The sequence below is a fragment of the Molothrus aeneus genome, chromosome 1 (assembly GCF_037042795.1).
Source record: "Molothrus aeneus isolate 106 chromosome 1, BPBGC_Maene_1.0, whole genome shotgun sequence".
Taxonomy (NCBI): Eukaryota; Metazoa; Chordata; class Aves; order Passeriformes; family Icteridae; genus Molothrus; species Molothrus aeneus.
The window spans coordinates 4,690,039-4,709,632 of NC_089646.1; the positions used below are offsets into that span (position 1 = coordinate 4,690,039).

Sequence of the window (19,594 nt, forward strand, 5' to 3'; positions counted from 1 at the left end):
CAGGGTCCAGCCCAAAACCCACTGGAATACCCTGTGCAGAGTAAAGCATCAAGCAGAGACACAAATCAGCTGAATTACCTGTGTGATTGCTCCTGTTGTGTTCACAAGAGATGCAATCAGTGCACATTACCCACGTTTCAACCTCTGCTGGCCCTGCTGGAATCAGCAATATTTGCCTTGCCTTGCTGAGGAGTGCTGCTGCCAGCTCCCAAATTAAAGAATTGCATGTGCTCCTCAGTAAGATGCAGGAATGCCACCTACCTGTGGGCCTAACCAGCTCCACACAATCAGATGAAGATCAGCCAAAATACAGTCAGATTATAGAGATTAGGCCAGTTTGCTGCCAATTGCTTTAATTCCTGTGGCCACCACACTCACCAACATGAGTGCAGTGCTCCTGGCAGCACTCAGGGACCAGCCTGGGATTTCACAGCTCACAGAGCCTTGTGATACCTGGGCCTGATGGAAACTGCTGCTGCACTCCTCTCCTCATGGGGGAGTTGCTTTTACTCCCCACCTCTGATTTCTAAAAGAAAAACCCTCTCCCACTTCCTCCCTTTGGTGCCTTTTGCTGTGATGTCAGTGGCCATGTCCTGTTTCTGCTGCTCTTTTCCCCAGAGCTCTTCCCTCCAGTGGGGCTGCAGCACTTCTGATCTGTTCAGAGATGAGCTCAGGTGGTAACAATGTGGACATGTCCCTTCCTTTGGGACCTTGCAGCATTGTCATCATGCTCTGCCCACCCCATCTCCATCTCAGCTCCTTTCCTACCTGGCTATAGTAGCTTTCCCCAGCTGTTTCTGTTTGATAAAGGATGTTTTTTCATCCCATAGATCTTGCCTACCTTTAAGTGCAAAACAAGCAGAGGAAACCCCAGCTTCTCTGTGCAATCCATCCAAGCCCACCCTGACCCTGGCCACCTGGTCCCCCACTTCTCTGGTGCTGGCCACAGCAGGCAGGTGAGGGCTTTAGCTCAATATCCCACCTGAAATATAACCCAGCCATCCAAAAAATCCCAGTACTAAGTCCACAGCCAACCCAGCAGGCTGATCTGGCCTCACAGAGGAGCAGAATCACAGAATGGTTTGCATTGGGAGGGGCCTTAAAGATCATCCAGTTCCAATTTCCTGCCATGGACAGGGACACCCTCCACTGTCCCAGGTTTCTCGGAGCCCCAAAAGTGGCCTTGAACATTAACAGTGATGGGACATCCCCAGCTTCTCTGGGAAGCCTCTTCCAGTGCCTCACTGCTCTCACAGGGGAAGAATTTCTTTCTAACTTGCCCCACAAGAGCTGGTGTTGGTACAAGTGAGGGGGCAGGAGCATTTCTTACCACCTTCACCTCTGCTTTTCATCCCATGGCTCCCTAAAACAAAGTGCTGAGAGCAGGGACCAAACTCAGGCTGTCCCTGGGTGGGAGTCAAGGGTGTTCCATCCTTGGCCTTCCAATGTGTCCCCAGCAATGTGCCCCATCCCAGAGGTGACCTGGGAGAGCCTGTGTCACTGCAGGGCCCCCTGTTCTGCCTCACTGGCCACTCCTGAGCTCTTCCAGCTGGCTGGTGGTTAATGCAATATCAGCCCTTGAGGTGTGGGTTTAATTCACATTTAATCTGGCAATGGTTTACAACATCACACAGTATTGTAGTCAAGAGGAAAAATCAATGTGCCCAATGTTTACTGCAGCATAACAAACTCCAGGGAGGACTAAAAGAATCACAGCTTTGCAGAGGGCCTAAAAAGCACTAAATCCAGGCTTTTTTGGACTAAAAAATAAAATGACCAGAGTATGTTTAAAAGGACATTAAAGGACATCTTTGGTATCAGCCCCTCATCTTCACCACCAGGGATCAGAATCCCCAGGAATCCTGATAATTTAAGAAATCAAGCAGGTCTAGCTCCAAATTCATGCATGTTGCATTCAAGTAGGACAAAGAGGCAAATAGTGACAAGTAATTGAACACTTCCAGAATTTGTTTTAAACTTTTAATAGTCTAACATACTGTTAGCAACACAGTTGGCACTTCAAAATATATATTATTTTATTTCAACAATATTCCCTTAACTCTGTAGCTCTGCTTGAGGACAAATCACTCGTTGCCATAAATACTGTGTTGTTCTCAAAACATTCTCGTGCTGGGTTACCTCTACAGTGCAGCTGGGACCTGCTAGAACTTATAACATCTACTTCCTGTCTGTTAAAAAATGACATTTTTCTGTAAAAACACCAAGTTTTACTGTATTAAAAAAAAAAAAAAACTAAGCCAAAAGAAAAGCCCTGCTGGCAGTTGAGCTTGCTCCCTCTGTCTTTGGCACAAGACCTTCTCTGAGGTCCCTTTGAGTGGGTTTCACTTTGGGTCAGAGGGAAATCTGCTGTTCGGCAGCTTCTCTCTCCTTCACAGGATGAGAGCTGAGCTTTGAATGCAAAGTGGCCTGGCTGAGAGCCAGGCACACAGGCAGAGTAGTGCTCGTGTATTTTTTATTACAACACAAAAGGAAACTCGGGTTACATAACACGGGGCTTTGTAGTGCAGCTTTCTTTTTTAATCTGTAACAGAAAGGAGGAGAATGGTGTCCCCGTTTAGGGCTTCATGTGGTGAAAGATGGATGACACCTGCAGTTGCAAGGAGCCACCTGGCACCTGGCCACTGATTGCAGTGCTGAGGGAGACTCTTCCTTGCACAGATGTTGGGTGCTTTGCCCAGATGCCTGACTGAGCCCAACCCAGGAGCTGTACTTCACTAAAAAAGGAGTCCCCGTCCTCTCGCTAAAAGCAACATTAAAAAAAATGGAAATAAAGTGAACTAAAACCACAGCTGGATTGGTTGAACAGGTACAAAAGGATTAATCTCATCAGCAGCATTAGGATGTTTCCAGCAGCAGGGAGAAGGTCGATGGCTGTCTCACACCGGGGTCCTACAGAGCACCGAGTGCTGCTCCAGGGAAGGTGCTGGGGACTGACCCTGGCACTGGCAGGGCTCACACACACTGAATTCCTTCCAGGTCTGTAGGGAGGCTCTCTGTGGCCTGGAGGAGCCAGGCTGCTACTCACAGTCCTGGATGTTGACGTAGACAAAGAGGGTGGAGGAGGAGTAGGGGTCTCCGTTCTTGGTCAGGAGATGGATGTGGCGATAACCTGGAAGCAGAGACAGATGGAAAATGGCCTTTAGTCCATCTGGAAAAGTGTTTGCTCACGTTTGCCAAGACCCTGCACAAACATCTCCCTGTCTCAGAGCATTTTGTCCCCATTTCCCACAGGGTGATGAACAGGCAGGTCCCAGAAGCACAGCTCTGAGCATGGGTAACACAACGTGCCCAAGGTCTCTGGTGACAACAGGTGCCAAAAAATCCACTCTGACCCCAGCTGTGATGGATCTGGACCACTCATCCAGGACACTAGAGCTTCCCAGAGGGCTCAGAGGCTGTGAGGAGCAGGCAGCAGGGCCTTACCTTGCTTCAGACTCGTGAAGGGAAGGGTGTATTGCCCGATGAAATCATTCTTGGTCGACATGTCAAAGTCCTCCACCACAAACCGGACCAGGGCAAGTGCAGGGATCTCTATGTCAAATGTAAACTCTTCATTCCAGTTTGGGTTAAAGCCTGGGCAACACAGACAAGGATGGAGGTCAGAGATGTCAGCAGTAATGGTGGTCTGAGGTGTTTGCACATGGATGGAGACTCTTCCTGCCTGTCAATCTAATCTGACCTAGACCAAGGCTCTGAGGAGGTGCCAAAAGCCTTGTTCCCAGCTTTGATACTGTGATTTTCTGCCTGGAATTAATAAATCCTTCAGCCTGGGCTGTTCACTGCAGACCTTGGTCCTACTAAGGAGTGAGGAGCAGGACAGGGGAGAACCTCAGCTCTGCTCCACAGGCTCTTGCTGGGTGCTACGTGGGTGTCTTTGGTTGCCATTGGACCAGATGCAAACTTTTATAGCCCTAAACCAGGGCAGGGAAGAGAGGAAAGCTGTGCTTTTGTGTTGAGACAGCCTTCTGGAGCCTTAAGCCTCTCCAACTGCTTGAGATAATCCATCTAAGCACCACTCTGTGCCCCAATTTCCCTGTCTGCAAGAAAAGTTAATGAGGAGTGCCTGATTACAAAAAGCATAATCAAGTCTGGATAAGGATCATGTGGTCCAGAATCACAAAGCAAACAAAGCTGAGACCAACACACATGAAATGCAGAGCAAGCTCAGTGCCCTCTCTCCAGGCCATGGCAGTGCAGTGTCAATAAACCACTCCCCAGGAGCAAACAGGAGAGGACATCCTGTTAAAAACCCTACTGCCTGTGCAGAGCAGAGACCAAGGACAGCAAAATGTCACCTGGAGCCTGCTGGTCCTGCAGGGTCTGTGAGTGATTCAGCAGGACACGGGGATCTTTCATCTGGCCCTGAAGGTGCTGAGATGGGCCTGGGGTGTCTTTATTGATTATCTGCTTTCCACAAGGCAGCACTTAGCATTCCAGCATCATTCCACTATTGTTCCAGCTGGAGAAGGGCTGGCCATGGGGCTGGGAGTGCTCAGCAGCTCTGAGGAACAGGCCTGGCAGGGCTGCAATGTTCCCTACACAACTTTCACTTGACAGGCTGTAAAAATTATTGTAGGTGACGGAAATGGCCACGAGCTTTAGGAGCCAGGCCAGATTTATTCAAACAGGAAAGAGGAAAAGGAAAACATTGTTAGCAGGCAGGAAAATATGCACCAGCTTTCCAGTGCTTGGCTCTTACTCCACACAGAAAAGCAGAGTATGTGTGTTTGTGCAGAAGGCCATAATATCAAACCCTCAGTGCACAGAGGGAGGTCACAGCCATGTCTGACTGGTAAGAAATGGTCCTTCAACTTCTGAGATACTCAAAATTCATCTGGGCAATACCCTGAGCAGCTTGAGTAAACTTTGTCTGGCCCTACCTTAGGCAGAGGCTGGAACAGACACCTCTGAACTTCCTTCCATCAATCTTTTGTGAGTTTGTGACACTTCTGGGGTACACTCAGCCCCACAAGAAGCTTCCTCTGGGAAGATCCTGGTGAGAACCCCTGCACACCAGGTCAAACCCAACTGCATGGAGGCAAAGAGCACTTCCAAAGCTCTAGCTCTGCAAATCTGGCAGCCAGCCCCAAACAACCCACATGGCTGATGTTGTTTTACAGGGAATTTCTGTCTCCAAACAGAAGAAGAACAACACCTCAAATACCTGCTTAGAGTGGGCAGGATTGGGTGCCCTGGGTGGGTCTGCCCACAGGGCAGCAGCCTTGCCAAGGAACAGAAAAGGTTTCTGCTCCTGGGAGCAGAGCTGGGAGGAAACCCCCTCACCGTTGTTCTCGATGACTTTGGTCTGCTTCTTGTTGTTGTCCTGCTGGACACCGTGGATCTCTATCGTCACCTTGGGATCCACAATGGAGTTTTTGCTTTTGTTCACCTTTGGCAGCTGCTGGCCAGAGATTATCTGTGGAGGAAACGGGGAAGATGTCAGGACATCATTAGGAGAGGGGGCTCCCTGGAGGATTCCCTTTCCTTCGCCAGGAGTGCAGGATCTGCTGTGAGAGGCTGGTGCTGCCCTTTCAGAGCTGCTGCTGTGACATCTTTCAGAAGAAGCTGTCATGAGCTAAAGCCCCTAAGGAACCTTGCTCCAGCCCAGCCAGCTGGCTTTGGGACAGACAACTTTTCTGAGTGTCCCCACAGTGCTCAGCTGGTGCTTGGGAACACCAGAGGCGGCTGCACGTCTGCCTGCACAGTTCTGGAACAACAGCAAATATTGTCATTAACCTGTTGCCCAACTGTCACAGACATGTTTTATGAAAAATCCTTTCCTTAGGATTTTTCCTCTTGAGAAGCTGAGAGGCCTCAGGAACAAAATGTAAACAATGATTATCTGCTGTTGTGGAATGCAACAGGTGCATCTGGGATTGGTCTCACAGAGTTGTTTCTAACTAATGGCCAACCACAGTCAGCTGGCTCAGACAGAGTCTGAGCGACAAGCCTTTGTAATTCATTCTTTATTTTCTATTCTTAGCTAGCCTTCTGATGAAATCCTTTCTTCTATTCTTTTAGTTTTAATATAATATATATCATAAAATAATAAATCAAGCCTTCTGAAACATGGAGTCAGATCCTCGTCTCCTCCCTCATCCTGGGACCCCTGTGAACACGGTCGCACCCAACATTAAACATGAGAGTAGATCCCTGGAGGGTCCAAGTCCATGAGAGCCTCCAGATGTGGGAAATCAGTAGGGTTAGACAACATTCAAGGTAGGGCCAGAAGAAGGAGAAGGTACAACCTACACACCCCCCCAAAAGCAGATGTTACTGAGATGTTTTCCAACTTCTATTCTTACTTTAAGCAGCAGCTTCTTCTTTGTCCCCCATGTTCCTTCTGTGATGGATTTTGGATTGAATTTGGTTTGTTCGTCCCGGAGGAATTCTGGCTTTAGGACATACCCAGAAAACCCATTGTCCTGGAAGCGGCCCTGGTACACATCCATTTCTGTGCCTGCTGTCTGGAAATTCAGGGCAACTGCAACATAAATAAATAACTTCAGTCACTCAGAGAAATCAATTAGGAATCTTTTCATGCTAATTCTGTTCACATGAAACTGCACTTCATGGACATAAACATTGGCTTTTCCACGCTTCAAAGAACAGTGGTAAACTCTGACCCTCACAGCCTGCTAGCCCTGAGGATTTCTTGCATTCAGAGATGACAGAGACAGGAGGAGCCATTACAGCCATCCTGCTTTCCCCAGGATCAAAAACTGTCCTGCAAGGAATTTATGCTACCTAGAACAAATGCATCTTTTAGATAAACCTCTTCATTTCTATGCTGAAGGAGTTCTCTCCTGCAGTGAAGCCAGCAAATCCATCTCAGATCATTTCTGTGGCTACTTAGCCTCATTATAAAATCTCCTTTCCAGCCCAGAGCTGCCTGTTTTCATTTGCCATCCTGAGGGGCATTGATGCCTCTGCTGCTTGGACTGGAGAGCTCCTCATTGTCTGAACTCCTCAGGTGGCAGCACAGAAGCTGTGATCAAATCACCTCTTTACTGTCTACTGCCCAAAACAGATTAAGCCTCACTGCTGTCCTAACACCAGGCACATTCCTTGTATTCTTCCCAATTTGTCGATACCTTTTTTAAAGGCATTGATGTAAAACCTGGAACAGCCTCACTGATACCAGACAGGGAGTGCACATGGACCCCAGCAGCTCCTCAGTGCTCCCTTCATTTCCTCAAGGATGATTTTAAACTCTTTAGCAACACCTAAGACATCTCTTAAGACACAGAAATTTATCCTGGTTGCATGTCTTTCATACTTGGTCATACTTGAAGGCTGAGAGCATTTTAAGGCCCTCCCTTATTTTTCCACCTGCAGCAAGACTGATAACTGCAGCACACTGGTTTTCCTGGGAGCTGAAAGTACTCAAGGCTTGTAAAAAATCTTATTTTGCATGCCCAAATACTGGATTCAGGTCTGGCCTTCCTGTGCCCCAAGGGAACTGATGGTGCCTCCCAAGGACTGTCCTGAGGCCAGACAGGGCAAGGGGTGCTACCTGTGCCCCCATGGGGCTGCAGGACCCAATGAGCTCATGCTCCTTTGTTACATGGCAATAACTCTGCTGGCAGTGAAACTGCAGGGATTTGCACATTAATGTGCAGAAAAGCCTCTCCTGATGGATTTGTGAGACAGAAGATGGTCCATGGGAAGTCACTGTGTCACCGTGATATTTTATGAATCATCCCTTCACCAGGATTTCTTCTCCTGGGAAGCTGGGAAGCTTCAGCTTCTCCCCATTTTGCTGCTTTGGAATGTGATCAGGAGAATTGTTTACCCAGCATGTGAATTGTTTTAATTTAATGACCAACCACAGCCAGCTGTGTCAGACTCTCTGAGTCTGTCATGGGTTTTCATTATCATTCTTTTCTAGCCTTCTGTCTGTATCCTTTCTCTACAGTTTAGTATAGTTTTACTATATAATTTTCTTTTAATATAATATCATAAAATAATAAATCAGCCTTCTGAGAAACATGGAGTCAAATTCTCATCTCTCACCTCATCCTGGGGACCTCACAACACCACATCCCTGGGCATTATTTGGAAAACTGGTCTCTCCCAGTGGCTGCTGAGCCTCTGGCTGCAAAGGGCTTGAGATTCTGCCTCACCTGCAGCCCCTCCCCAGCCAGGTGACCCCCTCCAGCCTCCCAGAGACACCCACCAATCTGGCAGCCAACATTCCACAGGTCCACGGGGCTGTAGTTGGAAGAATCCGTCCTCCAGCCTGCGGGGTAGATACGGCTCAGGTGCCTGATGTTGTGATGGATAAAACTGGTTCCTACAGAGACAGGAAAAAAAATACAGATTTGTTTTTCCCCCCATCCCTTTCAGTGGTGGGGCTACTTTTATCTCTTCTTGCTGTGCCTGTGTGTTCTCCTCTGCCTGGCAAGTCTGGCTGAATGGGAACCACCTGCAAAAACCCCCTTCTTGGTAACATCCTCAAGGCTATTTCTTCCCACTTTTCTCAGTGACATGCTTGACCAAAGAGATCATAACCCATGTCTTTGGGCTGCCTTTTCCACCAGCAGCTGTCCCTTTCTGGGGGGCAGGGACAGAGGAGGGCAGAACAGACTTACCAGACTCCTGGGCCAGTTTCAGAGCTTTGCTCTCCGAGAACGACGACATCTCGTAGAAAGCCCGAGGATGGCTGGGGTCATCAAAGCCCTCAAAGTGGACACTCTTGCAGTAGACAACTGTGTCTGACAGCTCCTTGGCCAGCTTCAAGGTGTCACTCTAAAAACAGGACAGCAAGAGGTTTGTGGGGAGGTTTTACTCTCGTGCTCGAAATGGCAATTGTGTTTTCTCTATAGGATCCGTGGGGCTTGTCTTTTCCACCACTTCCACCAGGAAAAGACGCACACTCTCAGCGGCTGCTGGTGTGCCCTCTGTGTCACCTGTGCAGGAAAGGCTGGAAAAGGACTCTCCCTTTGTTGGTGGGATACCCTTCCTTGCTGCTCCCTGCAGAATCATTTCTATTTCAGCACCCACGTCTGTCTCCAGGTGCTAAACTTTACAGCAGAGCCTTAGCAATGACATTTCCATACTGTCCTGGTCCCAGGCATGCAAACCTGGAAATAAAGGGAATAAAAGGGTGTTTTGGCCTCCACAGAGCTTGGGCTTTTTTTCCCCCTTGAATTAGGAAGTTGTCACAATGCTTTGATGACTCCAACTCCACAGCCACATTCACTGGTGCAAGTGGGAGTCCCCAGCTCCCATCAGGGGCAAGAAAAGAAAGTCAGAAGATGTCAGAATGTCAAAATAATGTACACATTACTGACTAGAGATCAGAGAAGTAAATAAGACCTGCAAAGAGTGAGCAGCTCATCAAAGGGAAATGTAGATCAGTCCTGATACAGAGGTAACACCAAACATCTTTGCCTTCAGTGGGGCTGAATGTGTCTGTGTCACCTATGAAGCCACCCCGTGACAGATATGGTCTTCACAAGGACCTGCATGCTGGAAACATCCATTTCCTCACAAGATGGGGCAGAACACTTGTGCAAAGGCCATCCTTTTCCTTCCAGCAATCATCATACAAATTGCTTTAGTAGCTGGCCACCCCTTCCCCATAGATCTTCCCTCCCTCCTCCAGGTCAGAAACAAATAGCCAGTGAGGGTGCAGGCATATCCTAAAATGTGACTGGAAAAGCCGAAGTCATGACTGTCCCATGACAAACAGATTTCTGGAAATAAGACAGAGATTGAACATGTGCCCTTCCACTGCTTCCACAGTCTGTCCTTGCTGCAAGGTCCTCCGGTCTCATTTTAGAGAAAGAAGCCAACCTTTGTGCTTGGCTGGCTCTGCAAGATCTCTGTTTGTGCTTGGGACAGAGATCATTAAGCTGGGCAAGCACCAGGATCCTCAGCCCCAGCAATTTCAACAATTCACCCTTTCAACCCAGCTGAGTAGCTGAAACCACACTGAGACCTGTCTTGGCTGGGAACACATGAAAAATTGTATTTCAATTGCTTTCCTTTCTTTATTGCTTTAGGTGTGGTACAAAACCCACCTAAAAAAGTGATTTCTCAGTGATTTCTTCTTTCACTCACCTTTCCCTTCTGCTCTACCTTGGTCTTCACAGATTCATCTTCAATTTCAGCTGCTTCATCTTCATCAGAGACATCCTCAGCCTCCAGGTTGTTGTTCCCATTGATGGGGTCCTCCTGCCTGCTCAGCTTCTTGCCTTTCACCAGGATCTTCCCTTTCAGTTGCTGCACAAGGAAAAGTGGACAAAATACCTGGTGGTTAGAGGAGGCTCTGGCCCACCCTGAAAAAGCCCCTCAGTAACCAGTGCTTGACAGTTGCATCAGTGACTGGTTATTACCCAGAGACACAGGTAAAAATAAGTGTGTTTTTACACTGGGGCCCTGCCCAGCCTCTGAGACCACAAGCCATGAGTCTGAAAACCCCAGAGAGCCCAGTGATCCCCTCTGCTATAGAGCTGACCATCTCCTCAACCAGACAACTTAAACAGTTGTGCTGTTAAAGACAATTAAAATATACATTTTTTTTCCCCCGAGACTGAAATGTTCAGCAAACAAGGCCAAGCCTGGAGATCTGGGCTGCTGGAAGAAATTTGTGGCACCATTTCTGCCCCTCTGTTTGGCCTGTTATTTAATAAATTTATTAATTATAATCTATTTAATAAATTTATTCGTAATTATTAATTAATTAATTAATAGTAGTATTAATAATTTATTAATAATTTATAATAAAATCATAATAGAATAGAATAATAAATTTATTAAATAATAAATTATAAATTTATTAATAATAAAATTTAGAAATAATAAATTTAATAATATTTAAATATTATATAATATATATAATATATATTTTATATATTATGAAATATATATTATATATAATATTATATATAATATTATATATTTTTATAATAATAAATGTTTATTATTATAAAATTTATAAATGATAAATTTATTAATAATTATATATTTATTATTATTAATAATAATATTAATGAATTATTATTAATTAATAAATGTATTAACCACTCCTCACTCTGCAGTGTGTGGTTATAAACCTGTGCACAACTCTGGAAACTGTTTGAGATCCAAGCAAGGACTGAGGCAGTGCAGCCTCTGCTCCACAGACATTTTAATGGGGAGGGAGCTCCAGTGAGTTCTGGACAGGTGCCCCATACACAGCAGACATGGAATTTTATTGCATTTGGCATTTTGCAGGTGAAGCCTTAGGGTGCTGACAGCCTCAGGAGGATTTCCAGACCCTTTCCAAAGCTACCTCCTCCTCGGGGAACAGCTTCTCCTGCTACTGCTCTGATGGTACAACACTGAGCAGAACCAGCATGTGCCAGTGCACCACAGCTGGGTGCAGAGGGAGTCCAGGGATCACATTCCCTGTGCTGAATTAATTCTCTCCAACCTCTTTCAAGGTTCACATGAAAGCCCTTGTTGGAGCCCTGGCTGCTGAGAATTTCAGATTTCTGTTCTGCCAGGCACTGGCCCCCAAGAGAACACTGCACTGACCTGAGGCCATGGAGAAGCTTCCAGAATGGAATGACAGAACTGGGATTGTGGGTGTGGAGTTTGGATAGAAGTGTGTGATATCACAGGGTGGGAAACTCAGAGTTTAAGGGTTTAGAATACAGGAATGGATATAAAGCAAGATGGAGGTTTTAGAGCAGAGGCTGGTCCTTCTTCTCCTTCTTCTTCTTCTCCACCTTCTTCTTCCCCTTCTTCTCCATGGCTTTGGGTGGTTTTGTGTAATTGGATAAAAAAGTCCCCATTGCAGCCACGGGTGGTTGGTTATTGAGTTAAAAGTGAAAATAATTGAGGTGTCATTTCCTAATTGGACAGTTGATCCCTAAAAGGCCTTGCAGAGAGAGAGAGATGGGCTCCATTTTTAGTTTGTTAGAGTGAAGTGCTGCAGAACTCAGGGTTTGTGAGACTGACATAGATAAGAACTGATAAACATCTGAGTCCCAACAAGAAATACAGTCTCATCAATTTAATCCTGACCCTGGAAAAAAAGAAGCAAAGAACCCACAACCCCTCACCACTGATGCATCCTTTGCACAAACCCTGGCTGCTGGAGCCTGGGCAGGGATGACTTAGAGCCCAAACAAGGCAGCAAACAATGTTTGGAGCAGGGAGAATTGTTGGGAAAGGTGACTGGGGGTGATCTCCAGGTGTGTGGGTTATGCCTTAAAATCAAGAGCACCACTAGGCCTGGCAGCTTCCAGGAACAGGAGATTTGCTGCCATCTGGATGTGTTTGGTACTCCTGGCTTTGGAGGGTACAAGTTATTCCAGAAAAATCTTGGAATTAGGCAGTACAGCCCCTCAGTCTGTGTAGCACGTTCCCCTTTCCTCAGCAACACCCTATATTTACCTTTTCTGCAACAGTAAAAGCAACAAAACCCCACCACATTCAAATGACAGGACTGTGAAAAACCAAGAATCTTTTATGAAACAACACAGGCATTTTTAAAGGACACCATTCCCTCTTTGCACCCTTTGTGGGTTCAAGCAAATTGCATCCCATCTTTACAGAGACCAGCCCCACTCCTCACCACCTGGCAAAGCTGTGGATGAAGCTGGGCTTAAGCAGAAATCCAACACTGGCCCCTGAGGCAGCAGCTGAGAGCATTTTTATTCAGCTATAAATGAGCTGTTTACAGTGGGGCACTTTCCCTGTCACTCAAAAGCTGCACTGCAAGGAGCACTCAGAGCACAGCAATATCCTCCTCCCATCCCCGCCCCATCCTCCCAGGCAGGGCTGTGCTCTGCTTCTCCACATCCATGGCTGGGAGATGAGCTGGCTCAGCTTCAGAGCCTGACTTCAGCCTGCTGCTCTCATGTCCCTTCCCACCCTCCTGCCTCAACACCCAGCTCTACTCTGTTCTTCCACCACAAAATCCAGTTCTGGGTGAGCTTTTAGGCTCTGCTCAGCAGTTGGGATGGACAAGCCTGGAAGGATTGCACTGGGGACAGTAAGGATTGATGTCTCAGGTTTCAGCTTTTCTATTTTTCAGATTCTGTGCTGCTTTAGTGTGTGGGTCTGGGCTTCACATCAGGGGATGCTGAGCTCTGTGCACAGAGCAGGGAGACAAAACAATTCCTGCTCCAGCTGGGCACCAAGGACAAATGATCCAAATCTCAGCCCAAGAGCACAAACCCCGTGGGCTGGAGAGAGAAAAACAAGCAGGGTGGGACTGCAGGGGCTAAAGCTGGAATGGGACAATGAACTGCAAGGTGCAAATGGAGCAGAACTGATCCCAGGGAGAGACCCCGGGAGCGCTGGTGCATTTTGGGGCCATTTTGGTTCATCTTGGGTGCAGCCCTGGCTGGGCTCTTGTGCTGCCCAAGGTGCATCCATGGAGGCCTTTTAATAAATCCCTGCTTTATTCTTTAGCTCTGTCCAGCCTCTGTTCTAGGGCAGCCTGCACAAGGCATCAGGAGAGGCTGAGAGCAGCCCCTCTTGTCCCCTGCAGGCTGCAGATACCATCCTGGCATTTAATGTTTTATCTGTCTCTGCTTTCTAATGTCCCACAAGAAATGTTACTGCCTCCCCTCACAGCTCAGCAGTGGAGAACTAAGGATAAGGTATTTGGGTCAGCCCACTTGATTCTTAATTACCAGCAGGTAATTAAGCTTTTTAAATCTTGTCAAGCCTCTGAAGGGGGGAAATGATGCCTTAAGTTTTAGCTTTCATATTTTTCAGATTCTGTATTGCTTTAGTGTGTAGTTCTGAGCTTCATATCAGGGGATGGTGAGCTCTCTGCACAAAGTAGGGAGACAAAACAATTCCTTCTCTAGCTGGAGACCAAGGACAACCAATACAAGTTTCAGGCCCAAGAGCAGAAACAATGTGAACTGAAGAGAGAAAACAAGAAAGATGGGACTTATAATCTGAAGCTGTAATTGGACAATTAACTCCAATATGCAAATGGACCAGAACCTATAAAAGTGTGAGACCTTGTGACCAGTCATCCATTTTGTGACCATTTTGGTTCACTTTGGGCTGGGCTCTTGTGCTGCCCAAGGTGGATCCATTGAGGCCTTTTAATAAATACCTCATTTACTCTTTAGCTCTGTGTAGCCTCTGTTCTAGGTCAGCCTTCTCATTCAGCCTGCACAGCAAGTGGGAGGTGCAATTGCTGGCACAGACCAACCCTACATGGCTGAAGAGCATCACAAGGGAAGGGACAGCAACACAGCCTCCACTGTGTCTCCTCACCACAAGCCATTCCAGGGCTGCCAGCAGCAGGTCCTCAGTGTGCTGTTTATCCTATCTAGCCTCTGGTTCCTCTGGGAAACCTTGGATAGGGTGCAGATGCTCCCCACGGGCACAGGACACTGCTCCTAAGCTTACAAGGGAGAGCAGGCCATGTGCCACCTAACTCAGAGGAGATCCATTTACTTATTTGTCAGAAGAAAGGGTGAGACTCACCCCAAAGAGAGGCATTTTCACCCCCATCTCCTGCAAAAGGTGCTATCCTGTAGTAGCATTGCAGTGACTCCCCCCCTGCAGAGGAAGCCAAGTCCTAAATGTGAGAGTTTATCTTCTTTCCTGAGGTTTTAAATAAGCTGATATAGACAGTCACAAACACACACCTGCCCTTGGCTCCATCTCTCCTGGTTCCCCTTCATGTGATATTAAGTATTTCTAGCCCGAGGCAAAACACACTCAGCTCATCAGTTCAGCTCTGCTGAGCAGATCCCTTGTCTTAGGAGGAAGCAATAGCTGAAATACTCAATAAATGTTCTCCAAGTAGACCATAAAGCCATTCCAGCTGTCTGTGGGAAGCCCAAGGTGGAGTACAACCTCAGGAAGGGCTACAAGGACATTGGACTCCACTGAGAACACACAGTGGAGTGGCTGCTGGAACAGATGCAGCTCTTGCCCTATAAATGGCATTCCTCAGTCCTCCTGAAGTGGAGCTCATCTGCTCTCCCACTTCTTCCACTGCACACTGAACAAGCTCAGCTCTGCAGGTGAAATGGTTCTGACAACACTGGGATATGGAAACCATCTTAAAGGAAAGCACTGATTTTACCAGAAGCAGCAGAGGTGTAATGAGCAGAGGATTTTAAAAGATCTGCATGCACAGGTTTATCCCACCTGAAATCTTCCTGTCCCCAGGAGCACCCTGAGAGCCACAGCAAGGTCTGAGCTCCAGTTTTCATCTCAGTGGGAATGGAGGATTTGTAAAGTGATCCATCTCAACAAACTTTCTGTGGCTTCAACACCTCCTTTAGAGTCAACAGAGAAAACCAAACACTCCCAGGGTGTGATTCCTCCTCTGTTTGGACAAACACTGAGGAGGAGGAGGAGGTGGACCACACCTCCAGCTCCTGGGACTGTTTCTCCAAAGGAGCCCAGAGTGAAGTGCTCAGGTACATGGAGACACAGGGTCAGCACTGCCTCCTGACATCCCACCCTGAGGATGAGGATGAGAGGAATGGTGGATTTGTCTTTACAAAAAGCTGTGGGTCTGCTGGTAGATAAAACCAGCACTAGGAGTTTAAAAAAACAATGGGAAGGATTCCACTGATTGATGAATGGAAAAAGATATTTGCTTTTACAAATAAACTTTAGGTTTGCTGATAAATGAAATTAGACATTGAAAGATGAAAGGAACAATGGAGAAGAAAAAACCCTAAATTCCATAAGAATTAAAAATTAAAAGGGAGGGTTATACATTAGAGGGGAATCTCTGGTATCAGGTGTTTTGGATGGACCTCTCAAGTACCTCAGCCAATGGGGAAAGAGAAGGGAAATGTGGCTGGGAAATTGGGATAAAAAGGAGGCTGCATCCTCCAAAAATTTGAGAGATCCCAGAGGAATGCTCCATGGCCTCTCCCTTTATTCAAATAAAGTAAAAGGACTCCTCTGTCTCCTTTTTGGACATAAACCTCTGGTGTTTGTGGATTAATTTTCCTAACAAGGATATCCACCTCTGCAGACTTCTGGAAGCTGTGAGGAATAACATATTCCCATTCCTGAGGAGAATCAGATGCACTAACTGGTGTGACATCTCCATCTGTGCATGTCCTTCAGCTGCAAACTGAAGTGAGTGGCACCAGAGGATGAAGAGAGTCTCCAGGAAAAGGGGAAGAAACATATTACTGAAGGAGGGTTTGGAATATTGAAGGAAACTCAGCTGAAGAAATTCAGGCAAGAAGATGCACTGCAGACAAGACTGACACAAGCTGGTGTCCATCTGTATATCTCTGGAGAAACAGAGATGTGCAGATGGACCTGAAGCCACATTGGCACAAAATGTGTGGGTAATGCCCAAAGCCACTGTCCTCATGAACAAGGAATTCCAGGAACAAAGAACTGTAGGGGTTTCAGACCCCTGGATACACTGAATAGTTCCAACAGTGGGAGAAGTATTCAGCCTCATTTTAAGACTGTGACTGCAGCACTTCTAGCTGGGATGTAGGGACGGGGCCAAGGGGCCCTGGCACACTCCTGGCAGGGTTGGGACAGAAGGGCAAGAGCCCACCAGCATCTCCTCCCTCCAACCCTGGCGCTGCCTGGAGCCTTTGTGTGTTTTTTCACGTAATTCACTACTGGGGCCTGAAGACAGCAGCTTGGGGGAGGTATTCAGACAATCTGTGTAGCCCAACACTGCGCCTGGATGGAGCCGAATAAATCAGATTCCTGCCCCGGGCTGGGCTGTGGTGTGAATCGTTAGCACCAATCCAAACCGTGTCAATCTTCCTTTAATTACTAACCTTGCCCTGCTGACACAATCGGCAGCAATCCTTCGACTGTTTGTGTTTACAGCCTCCAGCCCTCAGCCCAGTGGAAGATCCCACCCTTTTCCTGATAAAAAAAATACCTTGTTGTGCCTGGTTTCCTCCTGTCAACAAGGGAGGGAAAAGCCAAGAGCTTCCTGGTTTGTTGGTTTGTTTGTTTTTCCCTCATGTTTCAGTTTCAATGTATTTTACACCAAAAAAAATCAGCATTTCAGCCCTTTGCACTGTCCTACTTCACACAGCAGGAAGGCAGAGGAAAAGTACCAGAAGGAAAAGGATAGGTGTTGCAACATTGGCAATTTTTCTGTGTTTAAACTAAATGCATCAATCCCTGCAATGGAGCAGATCAGCCCAAATCCATCCCCTAGGGCAGATCTGGGCATTGTGTTCAGCTGGGGCCAAGTGTCTTTTTGGCAATCAAAATCAGTTTAGATGAGCACAGGCATGGAAAAAGCATCTTTGGGAAGTTGGGGTCATCCCCTTCCACTCACAAATCACACATTGCTTTGCTTGGTGTTTCTCCTTTCTCTCCTCCTACCATTGCCATCAGCTGAAAAGCCATCAGCACTTTTCCTGATCCTGCACCAGGATAAATAACAAGTCAGGAGGGGACACTGAAGATGTATTTTTCCAACTCAGTGAGAGCCTGCAAAGATTGATCTCTGTGCTGGGAGTGTCCTCACCCTGGGAGAGTCACTTCTCCCAGTGGAGGCACCTTGTCTGTGCCAGAGCCAAGGTCCTGCTGAAGCAGCAGCAGTAAAAATTACAATTCATCCTAATTTATTGCCCTGGTGCTTAGGGACCAGCCCAGAGCAGCTTCCCTCTGTGCCAGGAATTGTATCAAACAAGGCATGACACTCCTAAACAAAAGGGGAAAGTCAGAAAGAGAAAGGAGATAAAGGAAGAGGGAGAACTAATATAGAAGATATTCTGAGTGGATTGTTTTCCTCTCTTTTCTCCCCTGCTGACTGCCAGCTTTATCTCACCCACAAACTCCTTCCAGCTCTGACTAGGCATGTTCATCCAAGTTTTGGAGAATGAGCAAAGAAATGCAATTTAAAGGGAGCTGCAGCTAACTCTGCAGGAGTCTGTTTCTGCAAAGTGCTAAGAAAAACAGAAAGAAAGGCAGGAAGGCAGGAAGGAAGAGAAAGACAGACAAGAAAGACAGACAAGAAAGACAGAAAAGAAAGACAGACAAGAAAGACAGAAAGAAAGACAGACAGACAAGAAAGACAGAAAGAAAGAAAGAAAGAAAGAAAGAAAGAAAGAAAGAAAGAAAGAAAGAAAGAAAGAAAGAAAGAAAGAAAGAAAGAAAGAAAGAAAGAAAGAAAGAAAGAACAGAAAAGAAAAGACAGAAAGAAAGAAAAGACAGAAAGAAAGACAGAAAGACAGAAAGACAGAAAGACAGAAAGAAAGAAAGAAAGAAAGAAAGAAAGAAAGAAAGAAAGAAAGAAAGAAAGAAAGAAAAAGCACAAACCACATGGGTGGAAATAGATTAATGTTTCCTTTTGGCTCCTGTTTTGGAGACATATTTTCCATATCAAGATTCCATTTCCATTTTTTTTCTGTCAGCCAATGATTTATAGTGGTGAACCACTGTTGAGTGCTGTGTATCTCTTTCCTCTTGCAAGGCCAGGGCTCAGCTCCCAGCCTGTCAGCTGCAGGGAATATTTTATTCCTGGGAATAAAAGGGGAATCTCTAGGCAGACTCCTGCTTCCCTTTTTCCTCCATGGACATCTCCATCCCCACCAACCCAGGCCATTCCCAGTGGCTCCCCCAGGACACTCTCAATGGCAGGACACTTTGTTTTTAATGCACTTCAGGCTCCTTGCAGTGGTTTTCCCCTTGAGTTTTGAGCTTTGCACTCAGCAAGAAGAAAAACTTCCCCTCTTGTCCAACCCTGAGAAGGCAGAAAGTGCTGGAGTGGCCTTGCTTACCTCAGGGGAGGGGAACTGGGATTTGTTTCCATCGACTGGGGCGACCAAGAGCATGTCCTGCAGGATGGTGGTCATGTGCTGGGCCATGACCTTCTGCTGCTCCACGCTGCAGTGGTTCTCCAGGGAGATGATGACAGGGTATGGTGAGGTCTGGAACAGCAACACAGCAACACACACCATCAGTGAACTCTGTGCTTTCACCAGTCTACAGGAATTGGTATGAACCCCAGTGCTGCTGTCTCTGGGAGGGAGTGTGTCAAGAGGAGGACAAGGATTTGTTTAAAATGGAATTTGTTAAAGTAGTTACTCAGATCTGTGCTGATGCCTTCCAGAGATGATGGTCCAATGGAGAAGGCACCAGGATGGCTCAGGATTACCTCTCACAGACCTTCTGGGGCACTCCCTGTGCCTCCATTCTCCACTTGCACTGTGGGCCAGAGCACCTTCCTACCCACCTTCAGAGGGACTGGGAAGGGGGTTTGAAATCACAGGGCTTGCTCAAACCCTTAAGTGATATCAATCCTTGCTTCATTCCTGCATAGGCCTGACCTGGTTCCCTGTGCCCCCCAGGTCATTTTGTGTGCTGAAGGCATTGTCATTATTGTCACTGTCACTCCTTTATGGCCCCAAACAAAATTGGGCACCAGCTCCCCAGTGCACTGAAGGAAAACAACAGAGTCCAGTGAGTCTGGACAGACCTAAGATTTTCTGAAGCCTGCTGCCATACAAGAATCCAGCCCTGTTCACCCATTTTAATGCAGAATAAAACCAGTCCTTCACATCCAAAACATGCACATGGGTTCCTCTAAACAAGAAACAGACCCTGAGACATCAAAGCCACACAAATCATGGGCTTGCTGGCGTTT

At 46.8% G+C, this 19,594-nt stretch overlaps 1 protein-coding gene across 1 annotated transcript in view; it reads right to left on the reverse strand.

Moving 5' to 3' along the window:
* Window positions 1–1,966: 1,966 nt before the first annotated feature.
* The window catches only part of PLCD1 (phospholipase C delta 1), a 47,885-nt gene continuing 30,257 nt past the window's right edge, over window positions 1,967–19,594 (reverse strand). Inside the window, exons 8-15 of the mRNA XM_066550708.1 lie at window positions 18,729–18,878; window positions 10,090–10,251; window positions 8,616–8,772; window positions 8,201–8,317; window positions 6,327–6,505; window positions 5,305–5,437; window positions 3,445–3,594; window positions 1,967–3,130 (exon numbers count right to left, since the gene is read on the reverse strand). Of these exons, the coding sequence (XP_066406805.1) occupies window positions 3,039–3,130; window positions 3,445–3,594; window positions 5,305–5,437; window positions 6,327–6,505; window positions 8,201–8,317; window positions 8,616–8,772; window positions 10,090–10,251; window positions 18,729–18,878 (1,140 nt within the window). The 3' untranslated portion in view covers window positions 1,967–3,038. The remainder of the gene's footprint in view (window positions 3,131–3,444; window positions 3,595–5,304; window positions 5,438–6,326; window positions 6,506–8,200; window positions 8,318–8,615; window positions 8,773–10,089; window positions 10,252–18,728; window positions 18,879–19,594) is intronic.